This window comes from Ahaetulla prasina, chromosome 2 (genome assembly GCF_028640845.1).
Source record: "Ahaetulla prasina isolate Xishuangbanna chromosome 2, ASM2864084v1, whole genome shotgun sequence".
Lineage (NCBI taxonomy): Eukaryota > Metazoa > Chordata > Lepidosauria > Squamata > Colubridae > Ahaetulla > Ahaetulla prasina.
The window spans coordinates 154,415,856-154,438,045 of record NC_080540.1 but is presented as its reverse complement, the minus strand read 5'-3'; the positions used below and the strand labels follow the sequence as shown (position 1 = coordinate 154,438,045).

General features: G+C 39.7%; 1 protein-coding gene across 4 annotated transcripts in view; it reads right to left on the bottom strand.

Annotated features, from left to right (window-relative positions):
* The window catches only part of LIMA1 (LIM domain and actin binding 1), a 67,947-nt gene that overhangs the window by 36,460 nt on the left and 9,297 nt on the right, over window positions 1-22,190 (bottom strand). For 2 of the 4 annotated variants that reach the window (XM_058168806.1, XM_058168807.1), the window contains exons 2-4: window positions 16,064-16,200; window positions 8,062-8,107; window positions 778-900 (exon numbers count right to left, since the gene is read on the bottom strand). In XM_058168806.1, the coding sequence (XP_058024789.1) occupies window positions 778-900; window positions 8,062-8,107; window positions 16,064-16,182 (288 nt within the window). In that variant the 5' untranslated portion in view covers window positions 16,183-16,200. Of the gene's footprint in view, window positions 1-438; window positions 901-8,061; window positions 8,108-16,063; window positions 16,201-22,190 lie in introns of all 4 variants that reach the window. The other 2 variants (XM_058168805.1, XM_058168804.1) reach the window with 1 other exon arrangement.

Here is a 22,190-nt window from a genome sequence, read left to right as displayed (position 1 = left end):
GCAAAAATTGTAGCTGCAAACGTTAAGTTTCCACAACTCAAAAAATACATAAATTAAGGAACGGTTGTACTGCAATCACAACATGCGCGCGCACACATTCCCCAGGTTCTTTTCACAATTGTGTGCATGCATGCATCTCAATTTATTTGGAGGCTTCAAGAGGGCCAACACCCCAATTAGGCTAACCTCAGTTAAGTAGGTTTCTTTTTGCAACAGCTATTGGCATTCTAAAAACCCGCATTCTGCCACACAAACTCTTCTCCTTTGAGCAAGAATTATTGTGAGCGAGAATTGCTCTGCTATTCACAAGGGGGGGGGGGTTGACAACTGGACAAATAAAAGATACCCACTTGCACAGCAGGCCAATTTTAGTTACCCTTTTGCTATTTTTCTTTTCTTTTCAAGAGCCAGGGAGAATTGAAGCAAATTGTTCCTTACCTTGGTTTGAACTGCATCCCCCCTCTCAAACATCATCTTTAGTTTGCTTAGAGGAACATTAAACTTCTCTATTTTCCCTGACGGTTCTGGGATTTCACAGGTCTCCAGCTTTCCTATGTCTCGCGTGGACTCTCTAAGACAATTTTCCATCTCCCCGCTCTGAGATGACTGTGCTTTATCGTCTTCGCTGCCAACACTGGGATATCTGAACCGGCCAAAAAATCTGGAAGAGGACTGAAGTCTCAATCTTGGGCTAATCCCTGAGGTTTTGTTAATTTCTGCTAGGGAAGCAGAGTCGCTTTCAGTTCCACCACCAGGGCTGTCAGCCTTCTGCCTAACCTCAGCACGGCAGCTTTCCGCGGCTTCCTTCCGGACTTGCGTCCCCAAGCTTGGATTTTCCCACTTCTTCTTCAAGATGCTGAGGTTCCCCCTTTTAAAATGAGGGGGAAGTGGGTCAATGCTCTAAAAAAAAAAAGAATAATAATAATAATGAACAAGAAAGTGAGACCGGTTATAAAAGCTGTCCCGAAGTTCTTTCTCTGGGAAAGAAAGGAAGTTAAAACGCTGAGCAGACGGCCCTTTCAGACAGCTGTGAATCGTTAGAACTGTGCCACATGGAGCAAGGCTGGATCCAGGGCAAGGAAAGGGAGAAGGGAGGGGAGAAGAAAAAGGAGCTGAAGCAGGAAGTGAGAAAGCAGGATGGCCTTATATGGAAGCAAGGGACTCCTCTGAATGAGCGAGCTAGAACCAAGCCTATTTGCCTCAACATTCGGCACAAAGGAAGGAGGGGGGGGGAAAGCCCACCTTCTCCCAAGCTGCTTCCAGAATAGGTGGGAAGCCATATGAGATGGCTACAGTCAAAAGAACCCCTTGCCTCCCATCTGCTCCACAGGATGACAAAGAGGACTCAACAGCAAGCTGTTTTGTTTTGTTTTTTAAATAATAATAATAATAATAATTGAGGCTTACCTTTCAAGGAACCTGCCCCTCACTCTCTGTTCTTTATAAGCATTCACTGATCGTATTTCGGTAATTTTCTTCCTAACCGTGCCCGCCACTGATTTTATTTCTCTTTACCTATTTATTAAAGGTGGATCACACCCTCACAAGGATTGTGATTTGGACCACCGATTAAATGATTTTTTTAAAAATCAGAGGGTTCTAAAAAACTTAAGGTAGACCTGGAAAACATTGGGCCATTCCTGTTTTAACACAAGCATTTTATTTATTGAACGGGCAAGTCCTGTGCCCAACTTTTTCTAAGTGAGCCATTCGCAGTAGTTGGCAACCTGTATCTTCCTGGTTTGCTGTACTGGTGTTCTGCCAGGTATAAGATCCAACTAAAAAATGGAAAGGGGCGACAAACCTTTAGATTATTAAACAGGATAAGCGGCTATAATGGGATTTGTTATTTCTTGTGGCTACACTGTGAGTTCCACCTTGCGAATCAGTGAGAAGGAAACATAACTTTCAGAAATAATCAGTTTTCTGCTCCATTTCAAGCAAGTTTAAATTTACAGAGAGAAGTAATAGTGCAAGATCAGGGAGTCAGAAATAAAAAAAATGAGTGGGGGGGGGGAAGAGGTACAGAAGAACCACATAAAGCAGTGTAAATGTTAGTGCTTTTATTAAAAAATCAGGTCCCAAAAAAGTATTCGGTTGCATCTGGAAATCTGAAATAAACAGTACAGCACACCGTGACTCATCTTGGACCCTCTTTGAATTCATCTTTGTTTTAATGCCCCTATGCAAAGCTCATTTTTGTGGCCTCTGCTGACCTGACTCAGAGTTTACTATTCAATCCTGTACGTCAAAAGACTCATCAGCCAGACAGAATTGCTATCTGACAGACCCAGGTCCAAGAGTCAGCCCTTCAATACAGTGAGTCACACATTAGACAAGGAATGCTAAAAGAGACAGAGAGAGAGAGAGAGAGAGAGAAAGAGGGAGAGAGAGAGGGAGGAAAAAAGCCAAGTTTGATAACAATCAAAAGCAGGACAGAGAGTTCTCAAGCTCACCGGAACAAAACTCCATCTAACACAGAGGATAATCAGTTCCAGGCAGCACACAAATACTCCTAGTAAGGTTGGAAGGTTATGCTGAGCAGACAGAACAGAATGAGAAGCAGGGATAGGTCAAATATTAGCAAAAGCTGTATCCACATTCAGTACCTTAGATTAGATAACAGAGGCCAAAATCAGCAATCTGTTAAAATTCAGAGCTATTTAAATGAAATCACTTCAGTCAACACGGGATGTAGGGATGTTACAGAGGCAATTCTAACTTCACTGGTTAGTTCACTAACTTCACTGGTACAATACAGAGAAACTCCAAGGTCTGAAGTTAATAACCAAAGGATCTGTTATTGGCTAATGTCCCTTTTTTATTTATATAATTTTTACCAGTGTTGCAAACGTTGTCAACTTCCATTTGTCGCCTTATCAGGTTTTCCATTGTGCTTCACTCTTTTTTTTTTTACCTCCACAAAGATGGAATATCTCTATCTCTATCTATCTATCTATCTATCTATCTATCTATCTATCTATCTATCTATCTATCTATCTATCTATCATGATATAATGGTAGCTTTCTATATGTTTCATCCCTTATACATGTAGTCCTTGACTTACAACAGTTCATTTAGTGACCGTCTGAAGTTACAATGGCATTGAAAAAAACGTATGACTGTGTTTCCCACTGACGACCGTTGCAGCATCCCCTTAGCCATGTGATCAAAATGCAGACGCTCGGCAACTGACTCATATTAATGACGGTTGCAGTGTCCTGAGGTCATGTGATCACCTTTTGTGGCCTTCTGACGAACAGTGGGGGAGTGGGGAAGCCAGATTCACTGCAGTGATTCATTTAACGACGGTGGCAAGAAAGGTCATAAAATGGGACAACATTCACTTTAACAGGCTTGCCTAGCAATAGAAATTTTGGGCTCAATTGTGGTTGTACATCGAGGATTACCTGTAGCCAACTCTGTCTTATTTTATTATTTTCCCCAGCGGCTTTCACCAGAAACAGCTTCTTCTTCTTCTACCTTTTCCAGGTGTCTCTCAAACCGAGAGAACTGACTGAGGGACAGAACTCATTGCTTGCACACAGCAGTGTTGTTCTTTGCCCTGCTCTTGTCCTCCCTCTCCTTTCCCTTCCACCATTAATTCAAAATTCTGCATCTGAAGACTCTGATGAGATGATCAGCCCAGAAATGTGATTGCTTCTTCCCGTTTCTAAAATGTTGAGTCCAGCTAAGATGCCTTCCCTGTGAAGATGCAGTCCTAGTTCTCAAAGATGATCAGCCCACACTAATTGCCTGATTTCATAATCAGGGATTTCGGGTGCAAGCTGTTTTGATGTATGCCTATGTGCTCGTATCTGTGGACAGGGAAATATAATTTGAAGGCAGTGAATCCTGGTCCAAAAATGGCAATATATTCTGTCTTGTGCTTGAAAGGGTGATCTAAGCTCTCACTGCACAAAATTCTTGACTCATCCTGATTCCCAGCTCCTGGCAATATACTCTGCAGCAGCAGAAATTTGGATGGCCAAATATTTATTTTTTTTGTTTACATTTATATCCCGCCCTTCTCCGAAGACTCAGGGCGGCTTACAATGTATAAGGCAATAGTCTCATTCTATTTGTATATTTTTTACAAAGTCAACTTATTGCCCCCCCAACAATCTGGGTCCTCATTTTACCTACCTTATAAAGGGTGGAAGGCTGAGTCAACCTTGGGCCGGGCTCAAACCTGCAGTAATTGCAGGCTCTGTGTTCTAATAACAGGCTTCTCTATTGCCTGAGCTATCCCTGCCCCTGTATTTGCTACAGGGAACACAGGGAAATGCTAATGATTTACTTATATTTGTGAAAAATATATTTGTAGTGGACCCCAAAACAGGACAAGATGGTTAATAGTAAGTGAATACTAATTGGCTGACAATTCCTTACGTTAAACCAGAGGTCCTAACCCCCGGTTCGTGGACCAGCACCGGTCCACTGATGCGCAAACAAGCAAAGACCCATCTGCAGGATGCAGGCAGCACGCAAAACCACACCTCCTCTGGTCCACGGAAAAACCTCTCTCCATGGAACTGGTCCCTGGTGCCCAAAAGGTTGGGGGCGCTGTGTTAAAACTAGTCAGAATGATATTCTGAGTATAACTGGCAGTGAAATTTCTGCTCACAGAAAACAAACTTTGGAACCAAAATATAATATAAATTAGAAAATGAAGCTAAAATCCTCCTGGCATGTTTTATTCCCAGAAACAGAACCAGGCATGCATCTGTACTAGGAAGATTATTTGTTACCAAGGCCATTTTTCCAATGGCTGGTTAAAGTATTATCCATAAGTTCTTAACTTGGTTGAATATTTGCTATACCTAGTGCTGTTCTTGTAAGTGGAGATGAGGATGTAGAGAAAGCAGGAACAGGCTTCTCTGCCTTCCCCTATACTGCACAGACCTTTTGGTGCCAGTTGGGTGTTAGCTGTGCCGATCCTTCTTTTAAATCACCTTTACAAGCAGACAACCTGGCTTTGGGAAGAGCCATGGCTGCAGCAGCCTAAAGTGGCCAATAGGTGCCAGGCTAATTCCACCCTCTAAGAAGTCATCACTAGAATGGTTAGGGAACAGCATTAGAGCAAACCTATGGTAAAGCTGCCATGGGTTATTGACAACTTAAGAGGAAAAACACAAGTTAAATACAAGAATCACTAAGGATAACTTTAATTATGTTGCTTCCAGGAATGTGTTGGGACATTGTAATGACATGGCAAAACAACAACAACCACCCGTATCTACTTAATTATATTGTCATAGGAAAATTAGGAAAATTTCTAAGCAGAATGACTTCACACCTACATGTGAAGTAACCATCTTTAAAGCGTTACCATCTTTTGGTAACCATCTTTAAAGCGCTCCATGGCATAGGGCCGGGTTACTTACGGGATCGCCTGCTGCTACCGAATACCTCTCACCGACCCGTGCGCTCTCACAGAGAGGGACTCCTCAGGGTGCCGTCAGCTAGGCAGTGTCGTCTGGCGACACCCAGGGGAAGGGCCTTCTCTGTGGGGGCTCCCACCCTCTGGAACGAACTCCCCCCAGGACTTCGTCAACTTCCGGACCTCCGAACCTTCCGCCGCGAGCTTAAAACATATTTATTCATTTGCGCAGGACTGGACTAGGTTTTAAATTTATATTGATTTTAATTGGTTTTAGTATTTATATCATTTTTAATTAATTTGGCTTTAGAATAAGTTTTTTAATTGTGATCTTAATTTGTATTTATATGTTTTTATTGGCCTGTGAACCGCCCTGAGTCCCTCGGGAGATAGGGCGGTATACAAATTTGATTAAATAAATAAATAAATAAATAAATGTAGATGAAAAATACAAACTTGACATCTCAGAATAAAACTTGGGCTATCTTCAGCCACTGGAAGGCTGTTTAAAAGCTTTCTTTTTTGCAAAGGCTTTTGCTGTGTCAAATGTCCAATTCCAAAACTTTTGAGTTAACGATTAGAGAAGTGAATAGCCTGTACAACAAGACAATTCAGAAGCAGCTTCCAATATTCTTAAGACCAGATCATTCTTTCAACTTTCTTCCTGTTGGAGCAGGAGGCAAAGGAAGGTGCTATTGTTCTCATTCTCCAACACCACATGCATTTCTGAATGTCTTTCCTTTCTGACATGCAGTGCAATGTCTACAAAGGGATGTGGTATGCAGCAGCATGAGCCTGGGCTCAGCACATTGGACAAACCCAGTCAATTGTGGCTTATTCGGTTAAAAATGTGTAAATGATCCATGACTTGGTACAATGTGTGAATTTCAGCTACTGTGCCTTTATATTATTCTTGTGGGCTTCACTAGAAGGATATGTGTATAAAAGGCTTAAAATTATGGTTTGCTTTGTATCGAACAAAAATATAGAGAGATTGTAGTCAATTATTAGACAGGTAATTCTTGACTTACGACCACAATTGGGACCAAAATCTTAGTTACTGAGATTAATCAAGTTGCTGTCATTAATCAAGATGTCCAGGAGGTGGTTTCTCTTAATGATGCAATCCTGGCCTTCTCGGTTGTGGTTGTTAAGCAATCTCGGGCATTGTTAAGTAAAGTTCCAGGTAAGGTGTGCAGAGTGGCTCAAGAAAGTAGGAGAGATCCTAGGAGGTTCTGTTCAGGACCTGAAAATCCTGCCTGCCAAAATCCAAGTAGGATTTTTTTCAGCCAATGAGCAAAAAGACATTTGTGTGTGGCTTGTGCTTGGCTTCCCAGGGCCTTCTCTACCTGACTGGGACACTCCGCACGCCTTACTTTACCAGGCTGTCACTTAGCTCTCTGTTTGGATTTTAATTCCCTCTTGTCACTGGAGATGGTTGAAAGTTGTCTGCCAAAGGATTTCACCTCCTCTCTGTGCACAGAAGGAATCTGACTTCAGCTCTGTTTCTGCACCCCGCCAAACAAAGTCAGCTCCCCTTAGCAGGAAGTTCTTTCAGCTAACCCCCAGAGACAACGAGGAGTCTTCTTGGTAAAGTAGAAGATGTTTGCGCTCTTCCTGGGTAGCTTTCCCCACTGACTTTCTCGAGAAGGTTGCATATGACAATCGCATAATTGTGGAGTGCTTGGCAGCCAATCATAAATTCAGACAGATTGCCAAGAACCCAGATTACGATCATTTAGCTGTTCAAAGTTTTAGGATGTCAGGAAATGACAAAGCACCCTTTCTGTGGCCATCGTAATTCTGGACTGTTGATAAACAAACGGTTATAATTCAAGGACTACCCATAGTAATGAAGGATTACAATATTCTGATCATATTAATTTGTAATTCTAGGCCTGGAGTTTTCCAAGATGTGAGGCAGGGTGGAAGCTTAGGTGGGATTATGATTTTTCCATTTCAGACCTGAAGCTTTGAGTCGGAAACAGTATCTGATAACAAAAAAAAACCCTCTGAACAGCTGGAAAGTATTACTTGGAATAGTAAAGATGTTATTTTGGAAAGCAATGGCATGTTAGCTTTATTTTTTTTTCCTTCAACTGCTACTTTGCTGAATAAAATATAATCAAGAATCAAGATCAACCTTATTTACATAAATATAAGGAATCAGCTAAAAAATTAACACAAGCAGAGAGGCAGAATTATGCAGACAGCCTGGATCTAAATTTGAAAGTTAGCATTACAATTGCATAAAAGTTGAATACAGCAACCTAGCATGGTTTGAATTTAGGACACATAAATTAGCGTCTCAGGCATTTTGAGTGTCAGGAAACTTACTTGACTTTTTCATTAGTCAACCCTCCTGTGAAAAGAAGAAACTGCGTCATAGCAGAGTCTAAACTGGGGTGGGGAACCACGGCCCTTTTATGACCTGTGGACTTCAACTCCCAGAATTCCTAAGCCAGCATGTCTGACTCAGGAATTCTTGGGAGTTGAAGTCCACAAGTCTAAACTAAGGCCTAAGGCTAAGAACATTTCTCAAAGTCAGCATTGGAAGAGGAGACAGAGAAAATCTTTTAAGGAAATTCAAGAGCAAGTGCTAGAGGGGATCAAAAAACAGAGATGTCATTAAGTTGTCATGCTACTACTGAGTTCATAACAATTTAAAAATACTTACACTTTTTTTTTTCTCCGCAGCCGCTTCTTCAGCTGCCTTCTGGTACCTTTACAGCAAAGGATGGCAAAAGGCAGAAAAAAACATTTTTATTCCAACCTCTAAACTTTTCAATGATATGTATGCAAAATTTCAAGAAACAACTAATTATTATTTTTTTAATAATAAGGTATAAGTAATTAATATCACAGTTTAGTAGAAAAGTAAATGTAAACTTATATTTAAAAAAACCAGGAAAATCCCACGCAAAACTAAACAAAATAAATATTTTAAAAGGCCACACGTGACAGATGTATCATAATATGCACTTTTTATCAGCTACAGATCATTTTGCAAAAGTGCTAATTTCATGCCGCCAAATCGGCCCATATGCAAAAATACCCACAGAAAGAAAAGAATTGTAATCCAGCTGCCCTAACACTTCATGGCTCACTCTGATAAAATAGGACAAAATCCAACAAGTTAATCCCACCATAAAAGTTTATCCTTTAAAGTTAAATAAAAAATTGCATAACATGTTGTGGTAAAAAATTAACAAGGATATCCATTGTGCAATTGATTTACACCGTAGCATTAGCTATCTATAATTATTTAAAGCTATTTAATTTCTGAAGCCTCTGATGAGGAACTATTAAAAGGCTTCAAGACGGAAGATTATTTCAAGATTACTTTTTTCCACGTTTACACACCAAGTAGCAATTGCAGAACAAGTTAAAACCAGCAGGTAAGAGAATAGTAAACCTGAGGCGAGTCACTGCTCTTGAAAAGGCTGATCACCACACCCATGACTAAGGCTGATCTGATAGCCTTTGTCCTACCCTTCGCAATTATGTCACCTCTTTAGCAGCCTCCAGATACAGATTCTATTACTAATTATACATTTTTCTGCTTCCGCACATTGTCTCAATCTTATACTTGACCTAATGTAAGGAAAATGCTTGAATTGCCTCAGGGTGCTACCCACCCACCCCCGAACAATTTTACCATACACCTCTTCATTAAGATGGGATAATGGCAACTGGCTCAGATTAATTTAAGGCAGTGGTTCTCAACCTTTATAGTGCTGCGACCCCTTTAATACAATTCCCCATGATGTGGCGACCCCTTTAATACAATTCCCCACGATGTGGCGACCCCAACCGTAAAATTATTTTCGTTTTGAATTTATCGCGCCTGAAGCCATATTGGCTAGCGATCTGAACTGCTTGCGATTGCCTTGAGGACGGAGGCATTAAAGCGGAGACTCCTCCCCTATTAAGTTTATCGTGCCTGAAGCCAGATTAGGCTAGCGATTGGGAGTGATTGCAGCTGGCTTGAGAGGGAGACATCAGAGCAAAGATTTCTCTCTTTTTTAATTCATTGCGCCTGAAGCCGAATTCGGCTAGCGATTTGAAGAGCCTGCAGCTGGCTTGTGGAGTCAACCATTGGAGTGCGATTCTTCGACTCGCAAGTATACTTCCCATATTTCCGATGGTCTTAGGCGACCCCTGGCAAATCGTCATTCGACCCCCAACGGGGTCCCGACCCACAGGTTGAGAACCGCTGATTTAAGGGATCTTCTACAATTGTAACTGATCATGAATTTTCTCAATAGCTATGACCCAACATGCCTCCACGATCAGAGGGAATTTGCTTCCCAGAAATGTATTCAGTACTTACAAACACTCCATTTCAAGAGTCCAGCAGTGAAATATTTAACACATAAACACATGCATCAGTTTTCACCACCTAGTGCTCTTCAAATGTCTGCAACATGCTCTTCAAGTACTGCAGAACTTTGGAAATTGCAGGCCCTGTAGACCCGAGGCAGCTAGAGCAGTGCTTCTCAAGCTTGGCAACTTTTAAGATGTGTGGAATTCAATTCCCAGAATTCCCTAGCCAACCTGATGTCCACACATCTTAAAGCCTGAGAAACACCGCTCAAGAGAAAACTAAGAGAAACTCAAAACCGCTTAGAGAGGGCTCTAAAGCACTGTGAAGCGGTATATAAGTCTAAGTGCTATCGCTATCAGTTCAAACTAGTACTCCAAGAACAAGCACAAAACTGAAGTATGTGGTCATTGTGAGAAACAAAACTTTGAGCTATATAGCCTTCAGTCTGCTTCAGTTGAACTATTATTCAATTTCAGTTGTCCCCCCCCACTTTTTTTTTTTTTTAATTTACATTTATATCCCGCCCTTCTCCGAAAACTCAGGGCGGCTTACAGTGTATAAGGCAATAGTCTCATTCTATTTGTATATTTACAAAGTCAACTTATTGCCCCCCCAACAATCTGGGTCCTCATTTTACCTACCTTATAAAGGATGGAAGGCTGAGTCAACCTTGGGCCGGGCTTGAACCTGCAGTAATTGCAGGCTATTGTGTTCTAATAACAGGCTCCTTACAGCCTGAGCTATTCCGGCTATTCCTCCAAGGAACACAAAATTGCATAAATAGACCCTATTTCCAGGATTCTATAATCGAAACATCCCTGAGAGAATTAGTTGGAGAAATATTCCATGGTGCCTTACTGATGACACTAGCTATGACCTGTCTTTGCATGCTTTTGGGCTATAGCAGGGTTGTCAAACTCCCGGCCCATGGGCCGGATGTGTCACCTGCTGGCCACGCCCATGCCTCATTTAGCGAAGGGGGGGGAGTCCAGATACGTCATGTGATGCTGCCATGATGACACGAGTTTGACACCCCTGGTCTATAGACAGGCCTCTCTATTACAGTTGCTGAGCAATGCTTCCTATGACCTATTCGTCAGTTTTACATACTGTTTCAATCACGAGCATTATTTTTGTCTTGGGCCATTCAAATCCAGGTACAAACCTGGATTGTCCTGATGAATAAACAGCAACACTTGCTTCATTGGTTTCCTGGCTGATATTTGGTTTGTTCTCATATATTGCTGAAATTTCTACCAAATGAATTGATGCAACAAACAAGCTGCTTTTATTTTTATTTTTAAATGAATATTTGGATCTAGGATAGTAGCTATACACGCCTGGCCTCTCTGCTTTATAAACCATAGTTTATGCCTTAACGTGTTGTATAAACCCACTTGTGGTTGCTAAGATTCAAATCAGAATCTTAGCAATGTCTCTGTCAGCTGATGCAATCTTTGGCTGTAGAATCTGGATTTAAAACGTTTTTAGTGAGAAGAACTCCCAGATCAACCTACTGTATTATCACAACAACCACCCCACCCCCAATCTCTCTTCAAGTTTATTGTTAAAAAGAATTTAAATCCTACATCAGTCCAGCCACTTTTTGCATCTGATGAACCAAGCTGCAATTCACAAAAGCTTATGCCTTTTGCTACAGCAGACAACACGGCTCTCCTCCTACATAATTAAAAAGTAAACTCTCCTTCAGATTATATTTAATTCCTGATGACTTCACAGACACACTCATGTGTGTAAAGAATGAAGTATTCTGCTGCTCCTTCTTATGGGATTTTTGGTTTTACTTCCTAGTTTAGCTTACAATGCTGGGATCGAAGGATTAACTGACACTGACTAGGTTTTAAAGGTCAGTCCGGGTGATGGTAACAGTACTTACAGTGGGAAGGGAAGGGTAGGAAAATGGGAAAAAGCAATACAAGTATAATCGCTTCTCTCTCTGACCTGACTGCTCTTAAGAGTGATCAGATGAGGATCAGATGATCCCTCCCTGCCCTGGAAGCTCTCACACTCTCTCACAGGGTGCAGATAGCACCCATTTAGCAACTGGTTTGTTTACTGATCATGTGCAGTTACAATAATGATGGGAAAAAAATAACTTAATAATAATAATAACAACAACAACAACAACAACAGAGTTGGAAGGGATCTTGGAGGCCTTCTAGTCCAACCCCCTGCCCAGGCAGGAAACCCTACACCATTTCAGACAAATGGTTATCCAACCATTTAAAGTGTTGGAGCATTCACAACTTCTGCAGGCAAGTTGCTCCACTTATTGATTGTTCTAACTGTCAGGAAATTTCTCCCTAGTTCTAAGTTGCTTCTCTCCTTGATTAGTTTCCACCCATTGTTTCTTGTTCTACCTTCAGGTGCTTTGGAGAATAGTTTGACTCCCTCTTCTTTGTGGCAACCCCTGAGATACTGGAACACAGCTATCATGTCTGCCCTAGTCCTTCTTTTCATAAGACTAGACATACCCAGTTCCTGCAATCGTTCTTCATATGTTTAGCCTCCAGTCCCCTAATCATCTTTGTTGCTCTTCTCTGCACTCTTTCTAGAGTCTCCACATCTTTTTTACATTGTGGCGATCAAAACTGAATGCAACATTCCAAGTGTGGCCTTACCAAGGCTTATAAAGTGGTATTAAAACTTCATGTGATCTTGATTCTATCCCCCTGTTTATGCAGCCCAACTTTACAACTAAAATTTGCGTTTATGACCTTGGCCAGTCTGTAATGCAAAAGAACCTGAACTTTGATCATTAAGTACTTTCATGGTTTCACTCAGTGATCACTTTGCTTAGCAACCAAGTCCCTAGTCCTAATTCCGGTGGATCTATACAGAGTTTAGAGCCCTCATAGAGAGCCTCCACAGCCAACAATTGAAACAGCCAGGAGAAAAAGCAGCTCCTCATTGTTTCCCTCTTTAGGAATAAATAAAGGCAAGGCTATCTCCCTTACTGAAAACTACATTTATTATTTATCCCAGAGAAAGAGGCTTGTAGGATTTTCTGCCTACAATGCCAGAATAAGTTAGCCAGTTCTGGCACTATAGTCCTCAAATTTACATTTTTAAAAAGTAGTTCTAACTTCAGACAACATATCACCTTGGACTGGGTTAGTCTGTAGCTTAACCGAAGCAAATGCAGAAATTATTTAAGGATTTATATTGCCACCCCTGTGGGCGCACTTTTGAAAGTAGTTTTTAATAATTAAAACCAATTAGAAAAATGCAGTAACATTCTGCTAAAGTAACAATACACTGAACAGGAAAACATTTAGCAGGAAAGTAAAGTTATCAGATATGTTTAACTGATTCAGTAGTTTCCTGGTGGAATGACAATTTTATAATATTGTAGAACAGAGCAAAATGTGGGTTTGGGCAGCAAGTGAACCATGGGAAGCAAATGGTGAAACGAATGCCAGTATGACCTGTTCCCATCCTCAAAACATTACAACCTGAACAAAATATGTTTCAGCTAGTTCTCACTGTATTACATCTTCTTAAAGAACAATTAATAAGTGGAACGACTTGCCTGCAGAAGTTGTGAATGCTCTGATGCTGGAAAAATTTAAGAAAATGTTGGATAACCATTTGTCTGAAATGGTGTAGGGTTTCCTGCCCGGGCAGGGGGTTGGACTAGAAGGCCTCCAAGGTCCCTTCCAACTCTGTTGTTATTATAATAAAGTTTCTTTCCAATACTCTGAAAATATCTGTGATTAACCTTCTCTCAGCCCTTGTACTAATCTGCAGTCAACTCTTTCAATAAGGAAATTCAAAACTAAAAAGTTTATGTTCAGAAGTGACTTATTACACTAGCATTCTGGGTTTGTCATTAACATGGCTTAATGGGGGTTAATTTGGCCAAACCGTGGCTTAATGGTATGCCATCCTCTTGTCAAATTACACATTTCTAAGAATCCAAAATTATTTGCGATTCCACTGTATGGCCTAAAAGAAGTCAAATTAAATACTAATTGGAGGTATTGCAATACCATTAGCAAAGATCAGCATACAATCATTGAAAAATGCAAGTGTAACTACAACAGGGAATAAGGCTCTCCTTGCTTTTTAGCCTGTTTAGTCTATTTGGAATTTTTAACATAGTTCTGTGTGCCCTTCTGAAATAGTGGTTGCCAAACTACACACACCACAAAGCATCCGAGTTTGGATGCTTTCTCTACTTTTGTCCATTTCATAGAATCATACTATAGAATCATAGGGCTGGAAGAGACGTTGGAGATCATCTAATCCAACCCCTCTGCTCAAGGCTGGACACCTTACCATCCTGGTCAAATGCTTGTCCAGCCTATTCTGGAAAATCTCCAGCGTGGGGGAATTTTTTGTTTTAATTTAAGGAAGAAGCGCATAATTTTTAAATAAGGCACTCTCTTGCAGCCATCCATCAATCTGATGGGGCCTAGGAGTATCCTTGAAAATAAAACTGATGCTGGAAGCTGTCAGTTCAGATACTAATTTTCATTTTAAAAAAAATAAGCTAAATTCATTTTAAAAAATCTATTGGGGGAAAAAGCTTGGGATTCCCTGAAGAGGTATCTGGATGGACACTGGTACTTCTGGAACTATCTTTCTTTTCATCAAGAATTAAGAAATCAGTCCATCAATTTATATGTTGGGTGAAAATATTCAGAGTGTGAGCCTTTGCTGGTCCATCTTGAACAAGTCCACAGATAATCAGTTCTAATTTTAGCCTGTGGAGAAGATGCTGCCATGCTGATGGCAGGTAAAATTGCTGAAAGATTGGATTACAACAGCCAGGCCTTTTCAATTCTGTCCTGTCTCCTTTGGAAATTTTAAACTGAACTATGCTCATTTGTGCTCTTTTTCTTTCTCTCAGGAATTCAGGGAAGGCATTTCCTGAAAACACTTAAGGCGGAATATGCTGCCAATTGTGGCTCTTTCTTTCCTTGGTTACAATGACGTTTACTTTCCTAAGAACAAAAATACTGTTTTCTCAACTCCCTGCCTTTTTCTTTCTGCAAAGGAACGTAATTGCCTTCTAATACATAGAAATGTGGTTCAAAAACCTTATATTAACTCAAGTTTAGTGTCATGTGTAAACCAACAATCCTAAATTACAGATACTGTGCCAGCACGGAAATTGGAGCACAAACCAGCCAGAAAGCAACAAAATACATCTGGCTAAACTATAGTTACATACTGTGATCAAACATATATAAAGTGCAGCAAAGTATAGTTTGACGTGACATGTTTATTGAGCAGTCAAAATCTCCAAAGTACATACTAGTCGCCGCCACCATATTCGACTCCCTCAGGCCTTCAAAAATAGAGGCTAGCAGCGCAGAGAATCTGCGTAATTCCAAGAAAAGATCCTTAAGTGTAGGCCCATTATTCCCATTTGTTCCTTATCAGCTCAAGCTTGCTCTATTTTCTTGAACCCTAGTATCTACCCGTCACTTTTAACTGCATATCTAATAATAAAATTTTAAAAGGAAGAAAGCAAATTCCTGAAAATTACATAGCAAAATACTTTCCATTTTAAATATTCATCCCTGAATCAAGCTAATGATGATTCCATTAGCTAAGCCAGGGAGTATATGCAATGCAGCGCCAGTAGACCCAAGAAGTCAGACATTTCCCTTGTGATGTGGCCACCAGACATTAGGGGAATTTACACAAAGAATAACAACAGAAACAATAAATGCTACAAAGTAAAGCGCCAGATTATAGCATTATCCTTATAGAAAACGTCTTGGAGGGGATATCCATGTTCACTTTCTAAGCATTCTTAGGAAATAAAAAGTATGGGTAACTCCAATTAAGTATTTTGTTTAAAAATGCGCCACTTGGCCAAAACAAAAAAGAAAAGAAAAAATTGTTATCAGTTGAAGAGTATTCAGGGAAGGAGTAATTGCTTATTGTGAGCTGATGTGGAAAGGATTTTGTTCTTCTGTTCAAACAGAGGCACACATATTACACTTTCTCAATCCCCTTCCGCACCTCCACTGAAAATTCTCATAAGGAAGCTCTGATATTTATCAATTTGCATCTCACATGGACATGCCTAATTACAGCACAGTTTTGGAGTATTAACTGTAAAAATTGTCTAAAATTCTGTGCATGAATGTATGCCTTCTCTATGTTTACTAAATACCTTTAGGAAAACTGATATTAGGCACAAAGTTTTATTGCGCTTCAGCTCCCACTAATTGCTTCGAGTTGGGGGGAAAAAAACTTGATACATCAAGTCTTAAAACATGGTATTCTATAGTAAGGAATATAGCAATATGAATCTTAAAAAAATAACCTTTTATTTGATAAGTCACAACCTGAAAATCCCAATAGAACTTACTTGGAGAACCTCTGTAGGAGAGCTGATGATGTGTTCACATTGACAAGAGACAATTCTTTGGCAGTTATCCTCAGTGAATGTGACGCCCATTGCCTTCGGTTAAATGGAGATGGCTCCATTGTGAAATGCAGTAATACCTATCGGAGAATGAAAATGACAGATTGATTTTTATATAGAAATAGCCTCCATCCCATTGTCTTTGAGTGACAGTAACTCCCCACACTTCTCCACTTCTTGAACTTCATGCTAGACCCCAAGAAGATTAGAATACTTAACTTTCAGTTTAACTTTTAAGAAAACATTATCTCAGAAATATTTGTTTCTGATCCTCTAGTCCAGGGGTCAGCAATCTGCGGCTCTGGAGCCACATGTGGCTCTTTCACCTCTCTGCTGTGGCTGGCTCCCTGTCACTCAAAATATGCATCACAACCGCCAATGTATGACACCCGCCGGCACACCATTTATTGAGCTTTTCAACCCCAGGTAGGCCAACCATGGATAAATCCAAGAAAAGTTTCAAAAGAAAACAGAACATTTAATTCAACTACATATGCCATTTTTGTGGCCACTCAAGAAATAGTCATGCACAGGAAGGGTTTTGTGGCTCCTGGTGTTTTCTTTTCTGTGGGAAATGGATCCAAATGGCTCTTTGAGTGTTTAAGGTTGTAGACCCCTGCTCTAGTCTATATAAAATAGATTGCAACATCCATAATTTCCAAATACTATTGCCATGGAAGTTATCAATTTGGGAGAAGTTAATCTAGCTCATTCAAGCTGCTCCATGCATCCAATGAAATAAGCTGCATCTCATGAAAACATCTGCTGTAAATAAAATTGTTAGTCTCAAATATGCTACTAGACTTTCTGAATCCTAGATGAGTCTGTAAATGTTTTCATAGTAAAATATGCTAATTCATTAGGTATATTTTAACCACCCACATATCAGTATGTTAATAGTATATTGTCACTAATATATAATGCCAACAACACTATAATGGCATGGTAGAGTGATGATGTGTGGCTTTATGCCATTATTTGGATGACTGGAGTATGTGAAGCCAACTCAAAGCAATAGAGGCAGAAAGATTTGTTCAGGAAATTGTTAGCTTACACATCATATAGACAATGCCAGTTGTAAAGAAAACACAGTGAGGTACAGAATATACCAGTCCCACAACAAAAGATGGCTTTCAAAACAACAGATAGTTTCCATATAAAGGCAACGGCATTCCACTGGAAAATACTAGGAGGCATGAGAAGGCATAAGATGAGAAGGCATAAGATGAGATTTGTCAAACCTTAGGCGACTTTAAAATGTAGGCGTACTTTGGAGCTGTCTCAGACTACCACAGTTGGCATCTTGCCTTTGTTCTTCTGGAACACAAGATTAGCCTATCTATCCAGATATAGTTGTGCAGTTATGCATAGATGAGAAAATTCATAGGTGAAGAACTTGTATAGCCGGTCACTGTCTGCATCAGACCTGGGGTTTTTTTAAGGAACAAACAGCAGGTTTGAAGGTACTTTCCATCTTCAGAAGGTCTCAACAAACACAATGAGTTTTTTTATTAAGTGATAATCTATGTCACATACATCCTGCATCTACATAGCCTGTCTTTCACCCCCGTTCTCCTCACTCCTTTCCAGTTAAAATTCTACTTCAATCTAGTTCCTCTATGTATCTCAAAGAATGAACTGCAGCTTACAAAACTTTTTAATGATGTTGGTTAGTTGGAAAAAGTATCCTGATAGTAGTATCTAGTATCCTGATTTTTTTACAGCATAACATTCTTGGGTATAATTTTGCAATAAAACCTCTTTTCTAGTATTGGACTGTCTTCCATATAGGTAAGCAAATGCATTAAAATACACTTTTCTTCATACCTTTAAAAACCAGCCTAAATGCACAAAAAAGACTAGAGTTAAGAAACTTAAGAAAACCCACTGCTAAATCTTCTTTGTAAGATTTACATAGAAAGTTCATTATAGCTAGCATTTTAGTTTTCAAAGAAAAAGGTTCAAGGAAAAAAATATAATGCAACACTTAAAACCAGAGCAACAGAATGAATTCAGTTCAGCCGTTCTACACTGCCAACAGATGCTTTTCTGGAGTAATCTGTTATTAGCAAATTATTATAACTGCATGAAATTGTTATGGAAATTTGAAAAATCAGTTCTAAAGAGGCAGATTTTAATAGGGAAGATATCGTTGACTGCTCCCATTCTTTGTTTTGTCTTTCTTTCTACATCTCCTATCATCTCAAGCTGAAAAATAGGATATGCTAACTTCACAACAACCTTATAAGATAGTGTCAATGCAAACAACAACAACAACCTGGCAACAACTTATACACTTCCTCAAGTCCATGTCATAATTAAGCAGATACTATATTTGAGCAGCAGTCATCCCTTGTCCAAAGCACTCATTATACCACATTGGCTAAATGTTATGTGATGACACTAAATCCTGGAATTTAGGTGAAAAATGAAAAGTCCAAGCAGATAGCGTGACCAATTTCTCCCATGTGCAATGAATACATTGTCACATAGCATTATCCATGTTAGCAAGCTAGAAAGCATGACACACACTGCAGGAAGTAATACTTTACTTTCAGAGAATTTTGTTTCCCATGAATGGTAATTTATCACTTTATCAGCATATGGAGAAAAGATGTAGGGCTTAACCTCCAAGTGATGCTAAAAGTATTCCAAACCATCACAACCTAAATGTATAATGAATTAAACAGGAACAAATGGTTTTTTTAAAAGCCATTAAGGATTTGATATGATCGAAGGGCAACCACTAGTTGGGTTGACAGGTGAGGTTCAGAGCCCCAGTTTCAAAGTCTTTCTTCATTGTGGAACTTATTGGGAACTCTGAGCCATTACTATCCACCAAACAAACTTAAAAATGCTTATCCAAGGCTCAATGCTTTATTAAGCCATAAAATATGTACATATATGATGAAAACCAAGCTAAATGCAAATTATTGAATAATACATTGAATACACCATGATTTGTTGGACTGTATTTATACATGGCACCAAATTGTATATACTTTTTTATGGCTTAACTTGTTTCCTGAAACCAGCTCTTGTGGTCATTAAACAATGTGTCACCTAAATGTGTGGCATGAAGCCAGTCAACTATATTTATCCTTGGTTAGGCAAACCATAGTTTAATAGGTTATCATCACCCTTAACCCACAATTGACCCAAAATGAAGGTTTTGCTCAATAAACAAACTAAGCACAAGCAAACCACAATGTGACTTAGTGTGATGGCTTGATTCACACAAGAAAGATATAACATGGATTTAATTTAGTCTTGTAGTTTTTCAACCATAGTTATGCTTTAAAATGTTCTGCTAAGGTAGCTATAAAGCTGCCACAAGGGTTAAAAGAAGGTTGAGAAAACTATAAATCCGCTTGAAGGAATAAAAATGTGATGTAATAAAATAAATAATGCAGGCCTCGTCTTCAGGCAATTGATGACAAGGCTGTTTTTTCCTGTCCTTACCTTCCTCAGGGATTCCAAGAAAAAAAAATTATAGGGAGGGACTTCTTGCTTTAAGCATTCCTGTGTAGGAACTTGTAATCAACCAGCATTGCAGTAGCAAATGAGTCCCAGAAAGTAGCTCCAGTTTCAGACATAGGTGCTGAAGTCCAACAAGAACAAGACACAGCACACAGGAAGTTCAGAAACTGGTTCTTCGACTCTGCTTATTACGGGAAATGACCCCAGTGTAGAAACCCTGGAAGAAGTCCTATCCCCGGGTGGAGACTGGCAGAAGGAATAGACAGTCTGTTCTCCAACGTAACAGGAACAGAAAAACGTGCCAATTATAGAGAATGTGCATTTGCAAATATAGGAGACCCAGTGAAGCATACTGAAAACAAAATGAGCTATTCAAACGCTCTTCAAGAAACTGAAGCTGTGGCTTCTACCGAGAGTCCACTGAGTGGAGATAAGCCAAAAACTAGGCTGCAGAATGTAAGAACTTTCACCCCTTCAAGTGGCTAACATGAAAAGAGTCAACTATTCACATAAGAAGTCTGAAATGTGCAACATGCAGATTGATTTTCTATACAAAATTTAGAACAGGAAGTTTTTGTTTGTAATTTAAACCCTTTGTGCTGCATTACGTAACAGTTCTTAGCATCCGCACTCCTCTAAACAAAATTATGTTTTTTGAAGTGCAAAGCGTGCTTTAGTTTTGTTGATCCTTTAAATTTTGGTGAGGTTACTTCCTTCTCTGTCTCTTAATCGACTGAATTATATTCTTGCACCATTATTAGTTAGTTCCATTTGTACACTACCCTTAATAATAATATAGTAAAATTGTTCGGCACTGTCATTTGATTGAGGGCAGGCATAAAGAGTGCAAAGGAAATGCTATCCTCCGAACTGGGGCAATAGCTGCAACTGTGTATATACATCTAACTGTGTAAGGTGATCTCTGACGCTGGAAGATTCAAATTCTATTTCAAAGTAAGTTGTGTCACAACATAACCCATTCAATTTGCAAGCCATTCCTGATGTACTGGAAACTTAATCCACTTTTCCTTTATTTTGTCTTCCCGAATGGCAGATTGCAGATTGCTTTCAGGAGCTCACTGCAAGCAAGCATGAAATGCGAGCTGCAAGGCAGGATGCACGGCAGACACTTAGAGTCTCTCCAATGAAACAGAAAAGCAGAAGAAAAGCGGAAGAAAAGAACACTGGAGGGCAGGTCCAGACTCTGTAAGGGGTCACAAGAGAAGAAATAAAGTTGGCATCCTAAAGTTGCAGAGAAGATGGAATTTTGGAAGATTTGTCGTTTAATGGCATGTAACTGAGGGAGGGCATTTGCAAAATACATCAGGTAAAATCTCTATTGGTGGGATTACTATTTCTTCTCAAGGTCTAAAATATCTCTCATCTTTGAAGTGAGACAGGAAAAGGTATGAGACACAGTAATTCAAATCCGAGGCAGGAAAAGACTTTCAGAGAGGGTGTAGGTGCACTCTGAATTCTTCCATAAGAACATATTTTTCTTACGTTTGGGTGGTAGCTCTGCATTCCCACAGCAATATGGTTTTGAGTTAAGGATGCCCAGACAGCATGCAACAAATTGTCACATACTCTGGCCTCAATTCAGATACACATTCTCCAGGAACCCTGAGGCTACCAGGTAGTAAGCATGCCCACAACCTTTCCAAAGCAATTTTTGCTTTAGATCCGAACAGCTGCACATATTGTTTTCAAAGGAAAGGATAAGAGCCTGCAATGATTAAATCATGAATTTTCTAAAAGGAAGCTGAGCAGATCCCAGGAAGTGTTTGTTCACCAGCACTCCCTTGGTCCCTCTTGCCTTACCTGCTATTAAGAGTGCTATTTAATATACACTTTATAAAGGTGAAGTGCCACGGTCACACATTAACTCAAGATTAAAAGTAGAAATGTCTTCCTTGCAATGCTAATTTATAGGGCTGAGCGTGCTTCAGAATGATTCACAAAAATACTTCAGTCCTTATGTAAGCATAGCTATTAATTAAGCCAGCCTGCCTTTTTTTGGGGCTTCCATAGGAATCAGAAAGAAAGCTACCCTTGCTTTAGGGAATTAGTTCGGTCAATTGTATGGGTTAATGATGCAGTACTTTTCTGCAAGGTCACAAGAAAGCCTGGGGAAAAAAAATCCGGGTTGCTTTACAACTTAAAGACAAGTATTATCATTCACACAATGGCTGGAGCATTTCTTCCATATAATTTTTGAATCTTGCACAGCCCTACTGATTTATGCATCCTTCTGATTGTAAGCATCTTTTGCTACAGAGTAGCTGTTAAAGTTTTGCTTTGCAAAAACTAAGACCAATGTAGATACCAAGATGAGAACTGATCATTTTTAAATATGAATTTGTGTGGGACATATTTCAATTATTGTCTTTCAGCTTTAGGTTATTATTTTTTTACACCACATTCTGCACATACCACCCAGGGTTTCATATCAAATTCTATGGTGGCCAGTAAAGTCAAAAACTACTAGTACCTACTGAGATATTACCCAGGAAAATCACTCTCCTTCCTTAGCTAGTATAAATCTGCACCAAAATAATTCTCATGTGGATTATAAGGGAAAAAAATGTAC